The 20,747-nt window shown below is 38.4% G+C and overlaps 1 protein-coding gene across 1 annotated transcript in view; it reads right to left on the bottom strand.

Annotated features, from left to right (window-relative positions):
* Positions 1-20,747, bottom strand: part of LOC118836710 (disks large homolog 2-like) — a 302,319-nt gene that overhangs the window by 130,596 nt on the left and 150,976 nt on the right. The window contains exon 3 of the mRNA XM_036743918.1: positions 16,935-16,985. Within this exon, the coding sequence (XP_036599813.1) occupies positions 16,935-16,985 (51 nt within the window). The remainder of the gene's footprint in view (positions 1-16,934; positions 16,986-20,747) is intronic.

Genomic DNA, 20,747 nt, shown 5'->3' with positions numbered 1-20,747 from the left:
TTCTTTGGGTTTTTACAACACTACCCTTTCTTGGATCTCTTTCTATCTGTCTGATAACTCCTCAGATTTATTGCTCAGTCATTGTCCATTTCATTTCCCTCAACTCTGAGTGTATGCTCAAGGTTCCAATTCTTTTTTTCTCTCTCTTGCTGATTTTATCAACTACCATAGGTTTAATTATCATCTCTATGTAGATGAGTCACAGATCTTTATACTTTCTTCTAGTTTCTTTCTGGAGCTGAGTCACAAGGCACATACTGGATATTTCAAACTGATTGTCCTAAAGACTACCCTAACTCACCTGTCCAAAATATAACTCATTATTTTTTCCCATTAAACTTCCTTTTTTCTTTGGAGGGCATCACCATTCTTCTAGCCTCTCAAGTTTATGACCTTGGTATTATCCTCCACTCTTAATTCTCCTTCCTCCATCCCAGACAGCAATAGCTTGTGAAATTTGGTAATTTTAATCTCTATAATATTTTTTCTGCATCTTATCTGACCTTTTCTTTCTACCTATGCCACCACTTTTAATTCAGGCAGCCATCATATCTTGCCTAGATTATTGCAACAAGCTCTGAGTTTCTCTCCCTGACTCAAACTTCTTCCACAGCCAATCTATCCTCCATATAGTTGCCAAAGAGTTTTATCTTGAGTATATTTATGATACAGTCACTTCCTGACTCAATCAACAGTCAATTCCAATGGTTTCCTATTTTCTCCAGGATTAAAATAACAACCAACCAACTGTAATTTTTTCCTTTGACTTGTAAAGTCTATCACGATTTGACTTCATTCTAAACTTCTCATCCTCATACATTACTCCCCTTTTTGTATTCCATTGTCTAGCCAAACTGGCCTTCTTATTCATCACATGCAATAATTCATCTCCTTTTTCTGTGCCATGTTGATGCTTACAATGCCCTTTCTACCCAACTCCACCTGATAAAAGCTCTCTCTTCAAGACAGCTCAAGCACTATCATCTACATGAATGCTTTCCTCATCTCCTCAACTGCTACTGTCATCCTCCCTAGCTAATTTGTATTTATGCTGTTCATATTTACCCTGGATATAATTATCATGTCTTCCCTAAGAGAATGTAAGCTGCTTGAGAGAAGAAGATTCTACCATTCTTTTTATTTGTATCCCCTGCAGCTATCTCTGTGCTTTGCCCCTAGAAGGTGCATAATAGATGCTTGAGGACTGATAGAAAAAGTGTGACTATGAAGTAAGGAGAAGCATATTTTGATTAAATGTACCAAAATATGAATATTCACATGTGTTTTATTGACATCTTCTGCAAGGTTGGGGGGAAGGAAAGAGTTTTACTATGGCAGTGGAACAAAAAGCCCTGCCCTGTTGTGAAATATTGTAGTCATGGCTCTGTAGGCCATGGCCTGACCTAGATCCTCAGATGAAGCCATGGACAGTTTCAACTCAAGGAAGTTCCCTTCAAAATCTATGCACTTATTCCAAAAAGAGTATCACTACATAATTTTTTTATTACTTTTCTTAGAGATTGATTTGATCAGACATAAAAAAGTACCATTTTATGATAATACTATGTTTTAACAAATATTTATTAAGTACCTACCTTTTTTTGGAGTACTGTCAATACAGAAGAGATTTGGAATACAACAGAGATTCGCTAACTAAATATAAAAAGTGAGAAGGTGGGAAGAATAAAAGATAACAACATCAAGGATATTGACACGAGAAGCTTGATGAATGGTGGTATCCCTAAGTGGAATCAGAGCTAGAGGTTTAGGGAAAAAAAGCAGTAACTAGCTCAGTTCTATACTCATAATTGCCTGCTTTACATACCATTCCATGATTTTGAATAATTTTTGGGTTATATCCAAAGATCAAATCAACACTGAAAGGGTTTTAGTTGCTATCATTGGGCTGATCCCAAATAATATGCTTCCTATCCTCAAGAGATTTTCCAAACAGGAGATTCGAATAATACCTTTGGAATAAGTGGATAATTGTACATGATAACTAATAGGAATGGGTCAATAACCATTTGGATGTTCTGGGTCTGATATGGTAGTTTTAAAAAATGTGCTCAGAATACAGCAAAAAAAACCTTCTGTAACTTTCCTTTTCCTTCAGTTCTTCAGCCATGGAGCTCTCCCCAGTGCTTTAGGGTAATTTTGGCAGGAGTATAGAGGCTCCTCCTGATCTACATGTTGGCAACCATATATTTGACTTTACACAGTCAGCAGAAGATTGTTCTCCACCCACTCTCCAGGTTCAAGAAAGATCACAAGCCATATGCTATAGTTAGCTAGGCCACATATTCCAACTTCACTAATTCCTCACTTAGACTTGGAAAGCCAGATGGACATGTCTGACCCAAGCAGCCAAGCATGTCTTTGGGCACAGGGTTCTGTGGTGGCACACCAGAACAGCCATCCCATTTGCCTAGAGTAATCTAGTCTTAGAGGTTACAGACAAGTTGCTGACCTATACTACTGGAGGGTGTTCCCATTGTAGAAATTCCCCATGCTGGTGAAATAAAAGGTCTAGATTTTAAAAATGAAAGAAAGAAAAGGTCACATGTTATATATGAATATTACCTGATATTTACATCTTGTCTTTATTGTGTATATGCATGTCTTTTTTTAAATTTTGGTCAAACTTTGATTTGAATGACACAGGGAACTCTCAGTGAAGAAATTTCTACATTTGCAGATTGGCATCTTCTATGTACTTTACTGTTTTAGAGAAACGCCCAGGAGTACTGAGAAGGAGTGACTCCCCCAGGGTCATACAATATAGTTCAGAGTGAGTTTTCAGATCTTCCTGACCCTGAGGCCACCTCTTTGTTCATAATGCCACACTGTCTTATGGTTTATAAAACATTTTATATTCTGGACTGGAAGTGAGGAGATCTGTCTTCAAGCTCTGATTGCCACTGACAAATTCTAAGGCTTGAGGCAAATCTCTGGCCCATATCTGGGCCTTGGTTTTCTCATCTACCAGATGAGGGAAATGAACTGGACTATCTCCCATAATAAGTGAATCTCTTATGATACACATGACCACCCTATCCAGCAGATGGAGCAGAAACTATTATCTCTGTTTGACAGATGACTTGCCAAAAGAAACACAGGTCATACATAGAAGAAGGGGGACCCAAATCCCTATGTCTGCTTTCAAGCCCAGTGTTTAATTTTTTTCTTATAAGATTTCTTTTTAATTGCTTCATTATATAGATATATATATATAGGTATATATATATATATAGATATATATATACATACATGTACATATATGGTGACATATTTCCCAATATCTTTTGTTTTTATATCACACATTTTCCAATATATTTCTTTCCCTTCTCCTCCTCCTCCTCTGATAGGCAGCTAGGTGACTCAGTGGATAGAGAGAAGGCCCTTGAGTCAGGGAAGACAGGAGTTCAAACCTAGCCTCAGAAATTTATTAGCTGTGTGACCCTGAGTAAGTCATCTAACTTCTTTCTGCCTGAGGTCCCTCCACTATTATATGGGAATCATAATAACACCTCTCTTCCAGGACTGTTGTGAGGATCAAACGAGATAATATTTGTAAGCGCTTAGCACAGTGCCAGGCATACCATAGATGCTTAATAAATGTTTATTCCCTTTCCATTGCTTAAACAAAAAAATCTAAAACAACAACAAAAACACTTCAAAAAACTAATAGATTGAAAATGTCTGACATTACATAGGATATTCTTTACTCGTAGTCCCCAACCTCCACAAAGAGGTTGTGCATATGAGTCTTTAGCCAATGGCAGTGGCTCGTCTTTATATAGTACTTGACAGTATACGAATCATTTTACTGACAACAACCCCATGAAGTATATATGGGCATTGGGTTTAGGCCTAAACTTCCTTCCCTTGTCTGACCTTCTGATACTCCAGGATGACAGGAGATGATATTTTTGCTCAAGCCACCATCTGCTTGGACTAGTGCTCCTTCTAGTGCATTTTCCATGATCTCCTAGTCCTATGATCTCACGTCTGATGGCAGTGAGAGAGACACTGACATGTGAGACAGCAGACAAAGGGGCCAGACTGTGAGCCAGGAGACTTCTGTTCTCGTCTTGGCACTCCCATTGACTCACCGAATGACCCTCACCAACTCACTTTCCTTCGCCTCCTAGGGCTTCGGTTCCCTACCTGGTGAAAGGAGAGAACTACAGCTAGAAGTCCTCCAAAATTCTTTCCATTTGTGGGATTCTATGATACTGCAAGGGGACAGATATATGTAAAAACTCATAAAATGACATGATTCTCTGGGAATACAAATATGCACAGTCTAATTTATGCTGAGCTTGTATGGGCCAGGAGTCCTTAACCTTCAAACCAAGACGTTTTCATAATGCATAAGCTCTTCTTTCCCCAAGGAATCTATAACATGGAAGTTGACAAATTGCATCAGGCTTATTTCAGGCATATGAGGACATTCTCTAAAAAATAACAATAAGAGGAGGCGAGAAGAGAATAATCATTTATATAGAACCTACTATGTGCCAGGCACTACACTAAGTGCTTTACAAATCCTATGTCATCTAATCCCCACAACAGCCCTGTGAGGTTGGTTCTATCTCCATTATATAGTTGAGGAAACTGAGGCAAAGAGAAGTTAAGTGGCTTTCCCAATGCCACACTGTCTGAAGTCAAAGTTGAACTCAGGTCTCCCTGACTCTGGGCTCTATCTTTGCACAACCTAGCCACCTCAACACAATAGAGAGACAGTGTGATGTAGTAGACAGAAAGCTGATCTCCAAGCAGGGAGACTTGAATTCAAGAATGACCTCTAACACAAAAAGGATGTATGAGCTTCAGAAAGTCATTTAACTCCTCAGTAATCTGGAAAACTTTATAAGACTTTATAAGTTAGAAAGGAGGTCCCAGCATCCATTGTGAGGTTCTTCATTAGGGACTATGTAGACCCTCGGAAAGTCGCTTAACCCTGTTTGCCTCAGTTTTCTCATCTGTAGAATGAGCTGGAGAAGAAAATGGCAAACCATTCCAGAATCTTTGCAAGAAAACTCCAAAAGGGGTCATAAAGAGTCACATGACTGAAAAAAGCCCCACAACTAAAGAACAAAAAGTAACACTGAAATAAAGGTCCAATCCTTATCCATAATGAAAAATGTTCATTACTAGTAAACTTCTCTCAAATGCCGAAACAAATCTCCTCATTCTTATTATTCACAAACTTACAACTTGAAATGGTAATTTTGCAGTGGTTAGGGGAAAAATAAAACTTTTTATCTCATCAAATTGGTAATATTGCTTTTTTTTTAATGAGGTTTGTTTCAAGGGCAGAGGACAAAGAACATGTCTTATCCAAAGAGCATTTTATCTTATAAGATTCAGAATTCACTGACCTAGCAGATATAACCAAATTGATGAAAATGCAAGGGTGCTGATGTAACACCAATTTGAAAGAAATTTTGTCATGATTTTAGAGCTGGGATCATAGATCCAGAGATGGGAGGGACTTTAAATGTCATCTAGTCCAATCTACAGAGGAGGAAACTAAAGTCCAGGGAGAGTTAGTGACTTGTCCAAGGTTGATCAAGTTGTAGGCAACAGAATTAGGGTCAAAACCTGGGTGCAGCGCTCCCGGTCCAATCCTCTTTCCATTACACCAAGTCACCTGTCTCTTGACATGAAACCAAGTCTTTTCATAACATCATAGAATCCTAGCGCTAAAAGTAATATCTGAAGTAGTTATCCAGGCTGCAGCTAGATGGTGCAGTGGCTAAAGCGAAGGGCCTAGAGTCAAGGAGACCTGAGTTCAAATCCAACCTCAGACATTTACCAGCTATGTACCCTTGGGTAAGTCACTTAGGCCCTTTTTGTTAATAGTAGTATTTTTAAATAACTAACATTTATATAGTGCTTATGAGGTGCCAGGAAGACTGCTAAGCACTTTACAAATATCACCTAATTTTTATCCTCACAACAACCCTTAGAGTTAGGTGCTATTATTACCCCCATTATACAGATGAAGAAACTGAGGCAGAAGTTAAGCAACTTCCCCAGCAGCACTCAGCTAAAAAGTCCTTGAATCAGAATTCAAACTCAGATCTTCCCAACACCAGGTATCCACTATGCCAACTAGTGTCCCAAAAAATGCTGGTCTATTTAAATATTGGGAGGCACTTCCTTATGTTAATTCAGATTTGGATTCTCTTTACTTGTTGGAATTTATCCTTCCCTTTTGGGCCAAGCAGAAAATGTCTTATCAATCTTCCATGTAGGCTCTTTTTACCTTTGTGAAGACAACATGTCCTTCTACCCCCAAAGGCTGAGAATACCCCCAAAGGCTCAGAATAAACCTCCTAATTTCCTTTCATCAATTCTCACATGAAACGACTTTGAATCCCTTCAGTATCCTGGTCACTTTCCTCTGAACTCATTCTAGCTTGTCAAAGTGTCTCCTAAAATAACTGGACGTGAAATTTCCAACATGTTTTAAACAGAACCTAGTGTAATGGGATAACTTCTTTTCTTTTATTTAGGACCCTATTCCCCTCAAGGCAATTTAAGATTGAATGATTTTTTTTGGACCACCCTGTCACAATACTGACTCATATTGAACTTGCGGTCAACTGAAACCCCAGGGTCTTTCCCCAACCCACAAAAAAATAACTGATGTCCGGCCATGTCTTCTCCGGCCTCCATTTGGTGCAGTGACATTTTTAACCTAAGTAAAGGACTCTAGGTCTATGGCAGTCTCAAAAGACTGAGGTCAAGAGAGAGACCAAAGTCCATAAAATTATGTTGGGTATCAGAACTAGGACCTTCTCAAATTATAGAATATTAAAACTACGGGAAAACGCCTGAAGTTGAAAGAGGTACGTCTAGAATCAGTTATTATTCTATTATACACATATACGCATATGTATTATCAGAAAAGCAAAAACTGAATTAATTATGCATAGAGATGGTCAAGATTGAAAGGATGGCCCAAAGGAATGAAGTCTGGGACAATGGCAAGAGAGTTGATCAGAATTGTAGCATCTGAATTTGAATGCTAGCACTTTTGCTTCCACTCTATGTGATCCTAAACAAGTCACTTATCTCCTCTGGACCTCAGTTTCCCCATCTGTAAAATACCTGTACTTACTGTGCTTAGCAAAGCACCTGGCACATAGTAACCATGTAAGAAATGCTTGCTAACTTGTTGACTTGACAAGAGTTTAACTAGAAGACCTCTAAGATTTCTTCAAATTCTAATCTACAGTATTATCTTATGAAGATAAAAATTATCACAGCTGACCCTTTAAGGTTTGTAGAGCATATACACATTATCTCATTTGAACCCCTTAATAAGCCTGTAAGTTAGGTCAGTCAAAATTTAGTCAACATACATTTAATCGACTACTTACTATATGCCAGGCATTGTGCTGACTGCTAGGGATATGAAGAAAGGGCAAAAGACAGCCCCTGTACCCAAGGACTTCAAATTCTGATGAGCAAACCAAAATACAAACAATTAGGTACATCATTGTATGTATGCATCTATGCAGGTATTATTCATATATTTCTCTTCATTTTACAGAGCAGGACACTGATTTTCAAAAAGGTTAAATGAATATGAAACTTGGCCACACAGTTATTAAGTACCAAAGAGGAGATTACAGTCCAGATCTTCCTAACTCCAAGTCTAGCACTCAAATGATTGTATCCAGAACAGTTATCTGAAGGTTCAACTTTATTCTCTTAAACTTAAACACTCCATCATCAAAAAAAAAAAAGACTTTTGGTAAATATATAGCTACAAAGGTTGAAAGTTAAATGGTAAGTATGTTGAAATACCATTTTCAATATTTAATCAACTATCTATCCATCCATCTATGTATCTATCTATCTATCTATTTATCTATCTATCTATCTCTAGCTATCTAAGTTAAAACCCTGATAAGAACCTCTGCCTTGAAGGAATATCTCTCTGCTCCCTTTCCTCCCTTTCTCTCCCCCTCCCCCCAGCCCTGACAAACACATACATACCAACGGGACCTTAGAAGGCATCCAGTCCAATCCATTTTATAACATTTGGTAAATTCAAATTAAACTGGGTAAGAAAAGAAAGTTAGGATTAAAGAATCCTCCAACTTGGTAGTTTTGGAGATGGAAAGGAAGGCAGAACTGATTTAGCCTGACCTTAATGCTGTCCCTTCCAAACGACACTTCATCTCCTCTCACCATACCTTTTCATTGCTTGTGCCTAATGCCTAGACCACCAATAGTGAGAGTAGGGTGGATCTAGGGAGGCACAGGAACCTGGCCAGACTTTGCTATGTCATAGGAACTAAAGTACCCTTTAAGATCATCTAGAACAGAGATTCTTAATCTTTTGTTGTGCCACAGATCTTTTTTAGGTCCAGTGAAGACTATGGATTCTTTCTTAGAATAAAGTTTTTAAATTTCTAAAATAAAATATATAAAATTACAAAGGAAAGAAATTGAAGTAGAGCTATTAAAATATGTATTTAAAAACCAAATTAATGAAATCCAGATTAAAAATTCCTGATTCAGAGCAAGACTCAACAGATGAGCCAACTGAGGTTATGAGGTTAAGTGAATTAATTTCACATAAACAGTAAGACTAAAACATGATTAAAACCCAGGTTTTTTGAGGTCTGAATCCAGTACACAGCCCTCCTTACCATTCTCCCATCTCCTCAACCAAAATCCAAACACTACATATCTTTCCATGGCAGTTTTCCTTATAAAGTACCGTTAGCATTGAAACCCCTTTATATATTATACCACTATATCCAGGAACCCTGCAGAACAGAGATGTCAGGTAGAATTACATGTATGTGTTATTCAAACAAGGAGAATTATGAGCTAGTGGGCATGATATAGGATTTAGCACTCTCACTCAGTCTAATAAAAACCAGAGAGAGTTAATACTTCTGGCGACAGAGTTCACAGGGTAAGGGAAAGGACATAATTCAGCTAAGAGATGTGGAGAAAATCAAGCAAATCTGAAAACATGACCTGAATATTATACTTCTTATCCACATTTATCTAAATCAAATCTCTAGGGGTGTTTTTATCAGTAGCTCCCAGAATCCTAAGGCTCTGAAAATTATACTTAAAGGAAATTTAGAATAATGGCTATCCAAAAAGGCTCTAAATTCTACATTTTATTTGGAGACAGTTTATTTTTCTGACATTCAAATCCACTGGCTAGTAGGCACAGAGCTCTTCCAGCTATGTCCGAAGGCCTTCTGGTCCCATAAACAGAAAACGTTCCAGAGAACAGTGGCCTAAATCCATTGATCCAACACCAGTCATCCTTTCTGCCACCAGCTTGTTATATTGCTCCTTTATTACAGGGAGTTAGAATAATGTAATGGGTTAGTTTAAAGAAGACCATTCCAGAGAGCTTTGGGGCATTACGGTTTATTGCAACCTGCCAAATGCTATTCTGCTACCAAACTCTGTTTTATGACCTTCAATCAGGAGCAAGGGGCACGATGAGAATTTAAGAAAGCAGAAGAATTTACGCAAGATGAATTTATTTTGAGAGCAGGCTACGGCAATCAGGTCCTGAGATACATTTGATCTTAATAGCCCCAGAAACGGGGCTCTCTGTAATGTAGTTCCCCATTGGACAGGCTGTCCATTTGCAGATGTGAGCAGGATACCAAAGAGGCTGCTGGAGGAGGAGGACAAGCAATGAGATTTTTGCTATTGAGGCAGGAAAGAAAATAAGCAGCTTTTGTAAAAGCCACTGAAACACATGAGGTGGCTGACAAATATTTGGATATAACAGGAAGCCACAGCAAAAGGCCTACCCGCCAGGCACTGGGGCCCTGACCAAAAGTACCATGTGAACCATGAGGCAGCATTGAAACCAGTAAGAGATTTTTTAAACAAATAGTGTTTAAAGCCACAACCTAAAGGTTAGTGTTCCACTACATACATTGTGGAGGCTCAGATGAGCTCCCAACAGGGCTATCAACCTTGGCAAATAGGAAAAGTCATATTTTTAATCATTATTTGTCTGCCTGCTTCTGCCCGTCCATCTCTCTCCCTTTCATCATAAATTCATTCATTTGAATCCATCATCACTCAATACTATTTTGATGGAGCTCTCCTGAGCCACAAAACCAATGATCCTATACTTACTAATTTCATCAATTTGGGACTTTTGGGGCCTGGTGTTCAGCAGTTTGTTTCCTCACAGAATTACAATCTTGAAGCCACAGAGTAAATCTATTTTAATATTATCCTTCCTATGCAAACCACCCATCTTGTTTTGAGCAACAAACTGACAGCATTACAGAGAGCATTACTGACTCATATGGAGGTCCTCATCTGTCATGTGCTCTGTGGCTGGGTACAAGGGTCAGCATCACACAGTGGATAGAGGGCCAACCTTGAAGTTAGGATGACTAGAGGAAAAAAATTGCCTCTGACATATACTTCAAGACCACAGGCAACACTATGCTTTTAAGTTACAGATAAGTTGCACTTGGCATTAGAGTTTTTACACCAGGGAGGATTTTCCCACACTGATTAAATAACATATTGGCACTGATTTGAGAGGTGGAGTTGGTTGTGAACTAGGAGACCTTCAGAGATATAAAAAAGTCATGATTTAATATGTAGTCCTCATATGTAAGGAAAGACAAGAACTGGGGGAAGATGAAGGAGGAGAAGGAGGAATAAGAAAGAGGAGAGGAGGAATACAAGGAGAAGGTTACCCTTTTTAAGGTTATGTGTCATGGACATCTTTGGCAATCTGGCAAAACTCCTTCCAAAATTAATATTTTTAAATATATAAAATGAAATGGCTATATGTATATAGTTATATATAGTTACAAAAGTGTATATAAAATATATAGTTACAAAGGTAACTATATTGAAATACAATTTTCAATATCTAATCATGTATGTATGTATGTGTCTATCTGTCTATCTATCTACCTATCTACCTTCCTGTCTATCAAAGTTAAAACCTTGATTAGAACCTCGGCCTCGAAAGAGTATTCCTCCCCTTGCTTCTTCTTTTCTCCTCTCCCTCCTTTCTCTCTCTCTGTCTCTGTCTCTCTTTCTGTCACACACACACACACACACACACACACACACACACACACACACCAATGGGACCTTAGTAGCCGTCCAGTCCAACGCATTTTATAGGAATTTAGGTGGTACAATGTATAGGGAATGGGATTGGGAGTCAGGAAGACCTAAGCTTAAATGCTGCCTCAGATATTTAACTATCTGTATGACCCTTAGGAAATTGCTTAACCCTTTTATGCCTCAGTTTCTTTATATGTAAAGTGATAACACCATCAATCTCCCAGAGGTGTTGTGAGGTTGCAATGAGATAATATTTGTAAAATGCTTTGTAAATTTTAAAGCATCATACACATGCTTGATATTACTGTAGATGAAATTGAGGCACAGAGATGTTAAGATATTTGCTTAAGGTCACATAGCTGGTATCTCAGGCAGAATTTGAACCAAAGTTCCTGACTCCAAGTTCAATGTCCCATACATTATTCCATGTTGACTGTTTGTCTGTCTCTCCCTTTCCCTCCATCTCTCCCTTGCTTTCTCCCTCCTCCCTTCTATCTATTCCCCTCTCCTCCTTCCCTTCTCATTTTCCCTAATCACTTTCTCTAGCTCCTTTCTCTTTCCTCATCCTTCTTCTTCCTCCCCATACCGTGTCGTGTGTGGTTATATATATATATATATATATATATATATATATATATATATATATGCATATGCTTATATATGCACATAAATGTATATATACGAACATATACATACGCAGAAACATACATATATTATATGCCATATGATGTTGTTTGTCCTTCATTTTTGAAGAGGACCAATGATGTCATGAAATGATGTCTTAACTTGCACCTGAATTAGATTTAAGTGAGGCAGAGTCATACAGAGTCATCAGCCTCACTCTCTCTTCCAGAGTCATCAAAGTCCAGTGGCAAGACAAAAATCAAGACAGCTGGTGATAGCCTGGGATGCAGTGAATGACCTTCTGACCAGGCTCTAAGTATACCGCAGCATCTCTTTCAGTTGCCTTCAAGGCCATTGGAATCAATTGTTCTCATATGCCCATTTCACCCAAGGAAGTCTTCACCTGCTTGGTGTAAACATACCCCTCCCCCACAACTCACTGATGGGTTTGAGGCCTATTGGTTACCCTCAACCTGGTTCAGCCCATCTGCTGAGATGGTTTTACTAGGATGTGGCTGCTGTGCATGCTTCAGTTTCTTGGAGCCACAGGTGAGAGTTGGGTGAATCATGTGGACACCAATGGCAAATGGGCAGCCCTGAAAAAGGATGAGTAAGCTGTCACATCAAAAGGTGCTAGTCCTCCCTGAACACCTGAGTAGAAAGTAAATCTTAACAGTTAAGAAGACATGGGTCACTCAGATCCTGCTTTTCACTTGTTGGCTGTGTGACCATAGGCAAGTCACTGAACCTCTCAGAGTCCTAGCCAACACTCAAAGACAAGAAATTACAGCAAAGACACTCATTTGCTCATTTGAGTTTTGATACTGAGTTCCTATTCAATGAAACTGCAGGTCTGGATGACAACTTTACACACGTTAAATATATATACTTATATGAACATATCTATTTCTGTACCTATCTTCATGTTAAAAAATTTTGTTATACCACTCAGATGATTGAGTGCATACAACCTTGGGAGAAATGAGTTTGATGTTTCCTGCTTATCTTTAAAAAACAACTTCAAATGTCCAGATGTCTGAGTCTTTAACCCTTCATTTCCATTACTGTTGGACAGTAAGGTGGCACAATGGATAGAATGCCGGGCCTGGAGTCAGGAACACCTGAATTCAAATCTTGCCTCAAACATTTACTAGCTGTGGGACCCTGGGCAAGTCACTTAACCCTTTTGCCTCAGTTCCTCATCTGTAAAATAAGCGGGAGAAGGAAAATGGCAAGCCATTCCAGTGTCTGTGCAAAGAAAACTCCAAATGGGGTCATGAAGAGTCAGACACAACTGAAAAACAACTAAACAACAAAAGTCTTCAACCCTTCATTTCCATTACTGTCATGCGTGCTAAGAGGCTTAAAGGAAAATCCAAAAAATTTAAACCAGAAGGGATTCTGTGACAGAATTATTTCTCTCCTTCTAAATGGGAAATCCTAAATGTTCGTGCAACTGGGATTGAAGAATTTGGAAGACTGAAAAGGAAAACTAACTTTTTGGTTAGTTATGACCTATTCACTTAAACAGAATAATGGTTATAACACACATTCTTACAGAATTAGAATAAAGTTTGCAAAGAACTTCTGATGCCTAATTTCTTCTCTTTTTTTTTTGCTTAATTTCTTTTGATGTTAAAACCATCCTGTAAGTTAGGGAGTATTAGGACTGAAAAGATCACAAAATTTAGAGCTATGAGGGAGCTTAGAAGTGATCTAGCTCAGCCCTGGCAATTTATAGATGGAGAAAGTAAGCCCCAAAGAATGGGACTGGACCACCAGCACATAGGGAGCAAAACAGCAAATCCAGGAGTCAAGCTCTCAGGAAACACTAAAAATGTTCTTCTTTGCTTTATTTATTTATTACAAGAAATTTGCTTCAAAATATCTGCTAAACTACAGCCAAGTGTGCAACTGAATTAACAAATATCACTTAGTATCTAGGAAGGTCACTACGGGTGGTACGACAAATCCACTATTTCCCTTACCCCAGCTGGCTCCTTCCTACAAATCCCACTGGTGTCTGTCACATACTCCTTGATATATTGATTCTGAATGAAGTCACACTGAAAAACTTACTGGAAAACAAATTTTCTCAGCAACCTTTACAAATTTAAGTTCAAGGTACCATTGTATCCATGACTAAAGTTTCTGTGTGTTTGTGTTGACGTATAATAAGTGGCACAGTGGATAGACTTCTGAACCTGTAGTCGGGAAGACCTGAAATCAAATCTTGCCTTAAACACTACCCATGTAACATTGGGCAAGTCAATTATGCTTTTTCTGTTTTCCTCATCTGTAAAATGGGAATAATGAGAATCAAATGAAATAACATTTGTAAAGTGCTTAGCACAGTGCCTGGCACATAGTAGGCACTTAATAAATGCTTATTCTCTTATCAGTCTGAGTCTTTGGCTTGAAATGCACATGCCATCTATCTAGTTGCTATTAATGGCTGATGATAGAATAATGTATTGTGGCTTTCGGGAGTATGTGTCTTTTGGCAGGATTCAATTTAATTTTATATGACAAATATTCAATCAATACCCAGTTTGTCAAAATTGCTGCCCAAGTTGAGCTTTAATGTCTTAACTGAAAGGTACCTGTTTTAACGGTGGAATGTTGAGCATTAGCAACAGGCTGGGAAGTGGGGGCAGTGGAGAGGGGCATAGGGATATGCTTTGTGGTATGAGAATTCTCAGTGGGGTGATCCAATTTCATAGTAATATTATTGTCAACGATATTTAATAATAAAAGATCTCTGGATATGTCAATGTGGGGAATTTCCTATGTGGGAGCTCTTTCCATCCTATGCCTATGACAATCTATATGTGACTTAGTAGATGAGCTATATTTTATCTGAGGTTGTTATTATTGTTTAGTCATTTTCAGTTGTGTCTGACTTTTCGACCCAATTTGGGATTTTCTTTGTAAAGATAATGGAGTGGTTTGCCATTTCATTCTCCAGCTCATTTTAGAGATAGAGAAACTGAAGCAAATGGGGTTAAGTGACTTGCCCAGGATCACACAGCTAGTAAGTGTCTGAGGCTGGATGAGAACTCAGGAAGAGTCTTCTCCTCACGACCCTTTTTGGGATTTTCTTGGTAAAGATACTGAAGGAGCTTGCTATTTCATTCTGCAGCTCATTTTAGAGATAAAGAAACTGAAGCAAACAGAGTTAAGTGACTTGCCCAGGATCACACAGCTAGTAAGTGTCTGAGGCTGGATGAGAACTCAGAAAGAGTCTTCTCCTCATGACCCTTTTGGGATTTTCTTGGTAAAGATACTGAAGCAGCTTGCTATTCTTGCTATTTCATTCTGCAGCTCATTTTAGAGATAAAGAAACTGAAGCAAACAGGGTTAAGTGACTTGCCCAGTCACACAGCTAGTAAGTGTCTGAGGCTGGATGAGAACTCAGGAAGAGTCTTCCTAACTCCAGGCCCAGCACTCTACCCACTGCATCAGCTAGCTGCCCTCCATTGCTAAACGTGAGAGCCAGTTAATTTAATCGACCTGTTTGAGGTTAGGTGGATAGCAATTTCAAGCCAGAATTCTCGTCTCTGGTGCCCACATTCAATGCTTTTTCCTCTTCCCCACACAAATGCCAACTTCTAACTTAGCTTTTTCGAATCAGTTACTCTTGTACTATGGTTCTCCTCATGCTGTTGTAGTCAGCTGTTGTGTTCCTTCTTTCACATCTGTGCTTACTTTACATGGGTCCCACTTCTCCCGATTTAGGATGATGCTGAAATTTGGTCAGAATTGATCACAGGCCTTTTTAAAGGACCCATCTGCAGAACACTAAAATCCTCAATGGAAATTTCCCTTCAGAACCATTCAAGCTTAATAAAAAGTAAGAGGAAAGAAAGAAAAAAAATAAAGAACACTGCATCGGAGATGCAGAGAGGCCTTCCTCAGAGGCAAACCATTTGACCCCTCTTGCCCCAAATTTCCTCAATAAAAATGGAGGGAGTTGAAATAGATACTATCCAATGTTATTTTCAGACTAAAATAAATATTCTTTTGTGATTTAAACTTATATCACTATTGGACTTTATTCTAGCTCTCCTCAGTCTCTTGCCGACTTTAAATTTTAGGTCATCCTTAAACTGCATTAAATAGGCCTAGAGAGGTTGGGCCTCTTGTACTCTCCCCTAGTCAGCCCACATCTGGAGTGTTGGGTCCAGTTCTGGGTACTCTATTTTACAGAGGGCTGTGATAAACTGGAGAGTATGTGGAAGAAGCCGTCGGGATTTGAAATTATTTCATATAAAGATCATTTGAAGGAACCAAGAACTTTTACCCTAGGGACGAGAACATAGATAAAATGTGTCTGAAGGGTTGTCGCACAGAAGGGAGATTAGGCTTGTTTTCTGGTACAAAAAGGGAAGAACTAGGATTAATGAGGGGCTGCTGTACAGCAGCATATTCAATAGCTCTGACTGCCCTCTCAGAGCTCTATGTGCTTATTATAATTTTATTTAGAAAATAACTTTATTATATCATCTTTCTGCAAACGATGTCAGAGGTAAGAGGTAACAGTTACAACAGTAATAAGAAAGATAGTAATGATAGCTCACATTTGAATAATGCTTTACAGTTTGTAAAGCACATTCCTAACAGAAACTCAGTGAAGTAGATAGTGTGAAGTTTCATCAACTCCATTTTAGAAGGAAAAATAAACTAAGGTTGAATGAGGGAAGGGAACCTTACTAGGTTTCACCACCATAAACTTCCAAGTCCAGAGGTCTCTGCAATATAACCACACTGCCTAGTAATTCAACAAGCATTTATTCTGCACCTACTATGTGACAGCAACCATAGGCATTAAGGATACGACAACAACAACAAAGAAATTGTGTCCACCTTTAGGGAAATTATATTCTTCTATAGGGGAGAATATTGCAAGAATATTACTACTGAAAATAGCTAAGTCCTCTGTAAACTTCATGAAACTTTCCTGGGTATTTATTTCTCTCATTTCTCAGAATTATTTTTGTTGACTGAACAATTCGTGTTATTTGGCCCATCAGCCTCAGTATTCTGCATACCATTTCATTAGCATATTAATTACTAGCCCTGTAGGAACCTAGAAAGTTATAACCCACAGTTACATTATTTCACAGGACAACTCATTTGGGGTGCTTTATAAGAAATGCAAGATTTAGGTTTTAATACAAAGCCTGAATTTGTCTTACCCTCTCCAATGTGATTTCTTCAAATTCGTATTCAATTTCTGTTCCATTGACCTGTGGAGAAGGAAAAAGACAGACATTAAACACACACCAATTTTCTTAATATGCTGCATTAAAAAAATAAAGATGTTGGGGAAGGCTGTTTGTGTGTCTAGTGGAAAGGGCAGGGGGGCAGTGAATGTTATCATCTGGATTATTCATGAGCCAGATTTTCCAGGCTTTAGGGACTACGTGTATTCATCAAAATGAAAATGTAATACAAGCCAGTTTAAAGAACATAGGAAGTTAAACTTCACTGGGAATATCCTGGGGCCTTTAATTCCCTAAGTGTGAACATTTTTTTTTCTCCCAAGTTAAATGAAATACCCATTTTAAAATGAAAGAGGATAAGCAACCTACAAGCATAACTTTGCAGACAGAATGAAAATCACATTGAAAATGCATTTGATGCAATGATGAGACATGGAACAGAATGAGCACCTGACAGTGTTTGTAATAAAAAACTGTACAAGAGTATGCCATTTCTTCTAGTAAACCACTACCCTCAAGCAATATGTCAGGGAAGGAAACAGAAAATCCTGCCTCCTTATTATTAGATCAGGGACAAGCAAGTCCATTCCCATTATCACTGTGTCATATTTATTGGGAGGCCTGGTATAAGATCCACATGTTTTCTCTCCTTTGACAATGAGGAAAGAAGGAAAGAAAAGGTGCTTGAAATTCCCAGTGAGTAACCAGCTAAGCCATTCGACCAAGTTGTACATTGATCTCAAGCCTAATGGAGAGAAATGCCTTTTAAATAGAGTCAGACAACACATAACATATGCCTTGGAATGGAACAGATGCACAAATGCATGAAGGGTAATTTTTCAACTATCTTTGAAGTATTCCCTTCCCATATTTTTATCTGTCAACGGTCAGAGTTCTGCTCAGTGCAAGAGAGTGTCTAGGAAAGAAAAAAAAATCCTCAAACTGGCTGTTTCTTTTGTTCTGAATGTGATGTAGCATCGAAACAAAGATCATCAGTCATTTGGGACATCAACCAGCAGGGCTCAGAATTCCAACTACAAAACCATGATTTGCATACAGGGCTAACTGCTGGCTTGCTTTCTCCTAATTCGAAAAAGCTCAGACATTCTCTGGTTTATGTTCATGGACATGTTGAGGTTTGGTCTACTAAATTATGTAAGAAAATGTTGATACAGTTTTAAGTTTAACTTTAAACTAATTTATTCAAGGCTTAGGTCAAATGTTACATCCCCAATGAAGGCTTCCTGGAGGTCCTTTCCACACTTGACTTAAACACCATCCCCTCTTTCCCCTCATCTCTCTGCCCCCAGTAATTTAGACTTGTCATTTCTTGGGACACTTTATACAGTCCTTTTGCATTTGTAATATTTTCATGTGTTGTATTTATCTCTGTCCATGTCTTATTATTCACTGGGAGCAACTTAAGTGCAAAGACTCTATCTTTTGTTCTTTATCTGAGTAAAGTCCTAGCAGGGCATCCTGAAAATAGTAACAAATGCTTAATAAATGTTTATTGAAATGATTGAATGAATAAAATATAACAATAAATCAAGTAATATTTAGTAAGAATCTGCTAGGACCAGATGCACACAAGGCATTTGGCAGACAAAGACAAACGTGAAACAATACTAGCCCTGGAGGAGTTTATAATCAAGTAATAAGAAAGCAAGTGTATATATAGAGACACATACAGAGTAGATAGGAGATTATTCATGGGGAAGGCAACAGTAACAAAGGGGATCAGGAAAAGCTCCATAGAGAAAGGGCACCTTGAGACAAGGCTTCAGGGAAGCTGTAGTTTCTAAGATAAAGAACTGAGAATGTAGCATCATACAAACAAGGCTAAGATGGCATGGAGAAGAGAGAGCATGTATTCTGTGGGAAGGACAGTAAGAAGGCCAGTTTGGCTGGACTTTATGCAAAAGGCAACAATATATTATAAAGCTGGAAAGGTAGATTGAAGTTAGTTTGTGAAGATCTTTAAACGTCAAACAGTAGTTTATTTTTAATCCCAGAATTAATAGGGAGCTACAGGAGTATATTGAGTAGGGGAGTGACATGGCGGAAGCTGTGCTTTAAGAAAATCACTATGGCAGCTGATTGGGACAGAGATTGAAGAATTTTGTCTATACCATTGCAGTAATAAGCAATGGAGACTGCTTTATATTATATGCATTTTTGTATACAACTTAGTTTCTCTGATAGCCTATAAGCTTTATGAGGAAGAGCCAAAGGGTTTGGTTTTTTTTTCCACTGTTACACCCTTCATTCACCTCTCACCAGAGCATAAGTACAGTTATCCTTTCCATATCATGGGTGTTAGGGGCATGGGTGCCCCTGCAATCTGGAAAATGTGTGTAAAATTTTTTTGGCCCTCTCTTAGTAGCAGAAAAGAAGTCTGAAGTTTTTCTTTTTCTTTCATGGGATGTTGAAATTATATAGTACTATACATACATTTTACGCATTTCTGATTTTTGAAACTTTTACTGTGTCATGTTATGGGCTTCATGTGTCATCTGCAGCTTCTACAAAATTCCCCCAAAATTCCCATTTGATTTGTTATGCCAACCTGTGATATATTGAAACCACAATGGGCAAAGTCGTGATGTGGAAGACATAACTATAATATTCAATTTCCAGTCTGTGGTAAGGGGTGTGCTTTGTTTACATTTAGGGAGCTTCCTTCAAGCATTTGAATGGTTGTCATGCGGAAGGCAATTTAGCCTTATTCTGCTTGGTCTCAAGGGCAGAACTAATACTCAAAAATGGAAATTATGGCAAGGCAGATTTCAATTCAATATAAGGCAAAATATGCTAACAATGAGCCCTAACCTAGAATGAAATAGGCTGTTGCTGCTTGGAGGAGAGAGTTTCCCATCACTGAAAGTCTTCAGGGAGAGAGGTAGGATGCCAATTCATCAGTGACCCCAGGATCAAAACTAAAAGTAGGGCTGGAAGGGGTTCTAGGACTTGCCTCGACCAATCGCCTCCCTTTACAGATGAGGAAACCTCTGGAGAAGTCAAATGACTTGCCCAAGATCACGTAGGCAGTAAGCTCATCAGATTCAAACTCAAAATTCGTTCTTCACAAAGTTCCCAAAGCGGTTTTCCTAAAGCACAAGTCTGACCAGGCCACTCACCTATTCAAAAACTTCAATGGCTTTCTGTTGCCACTCTACAAAACAGTCAAACTCAGTTTCTCCGTATTTCTCAAAGGTCCAACTTTCATATCTGTTTTTATACATGGTGAACTCTAGAATTTACTACCTAGATGTACCTAGAATTTACTACCTCTTCCCTTCCACTTCTTGAAATTCCTTCCTTTAAAGCTCAGTTCATGAAGCCTTTCTTTATTCCATTAGCTTCTAATGCCTCCCCATCTTGTGTTACCCCCCCATCTCTATTACCCAGGTCTTCTAAAAATCTGTTTTGAGTATATCTACATTTGTATATTTCTCCCCTAACAGAACATAAGTTCTTTGATAAAAGGACTATTTCCTTTCCCCCTTTATATCCTTAGCCCTTTGCAGAGTTACTGGCACATACAAGCTTGTTGATTTGATTGACTCTAAGTTTAGTGCTCTCACTACTGCACCATATTGGATAATATTGATGGAATGCATTTGGGTAGAGGTTGGATCTCTGGTTTCATCTAACAATTATATAATTTGCAAATTATTAAGTGTTTGTTCTGGGAATTTTAAATAACCAAACCATCAACAATTTTGATGTGGAATTTCATAAGTCAAAGAACATCTTCTCAACCCTGAGAAAGTTGAAAACATG

Source organism: Trichosurus vulpecula, chromosome 2 (assembly GCF_011100635.1).
Source record: "Trichosurus vulpecula isolate mTriVul1 chromosome 2, mTriVul1.pri, whole genome shotgun sequence".
NCBI lineage: Eukaryota > Metazoa > Chordata > Mammalia > Diprotodontia > Phalangeridae > Trichosurus > Trichosurus vulpecula.
Note: the sequence above shows the minus strand (reverse complement) of the source record. Positions and strands in the feature narration are given on the sequence as shown.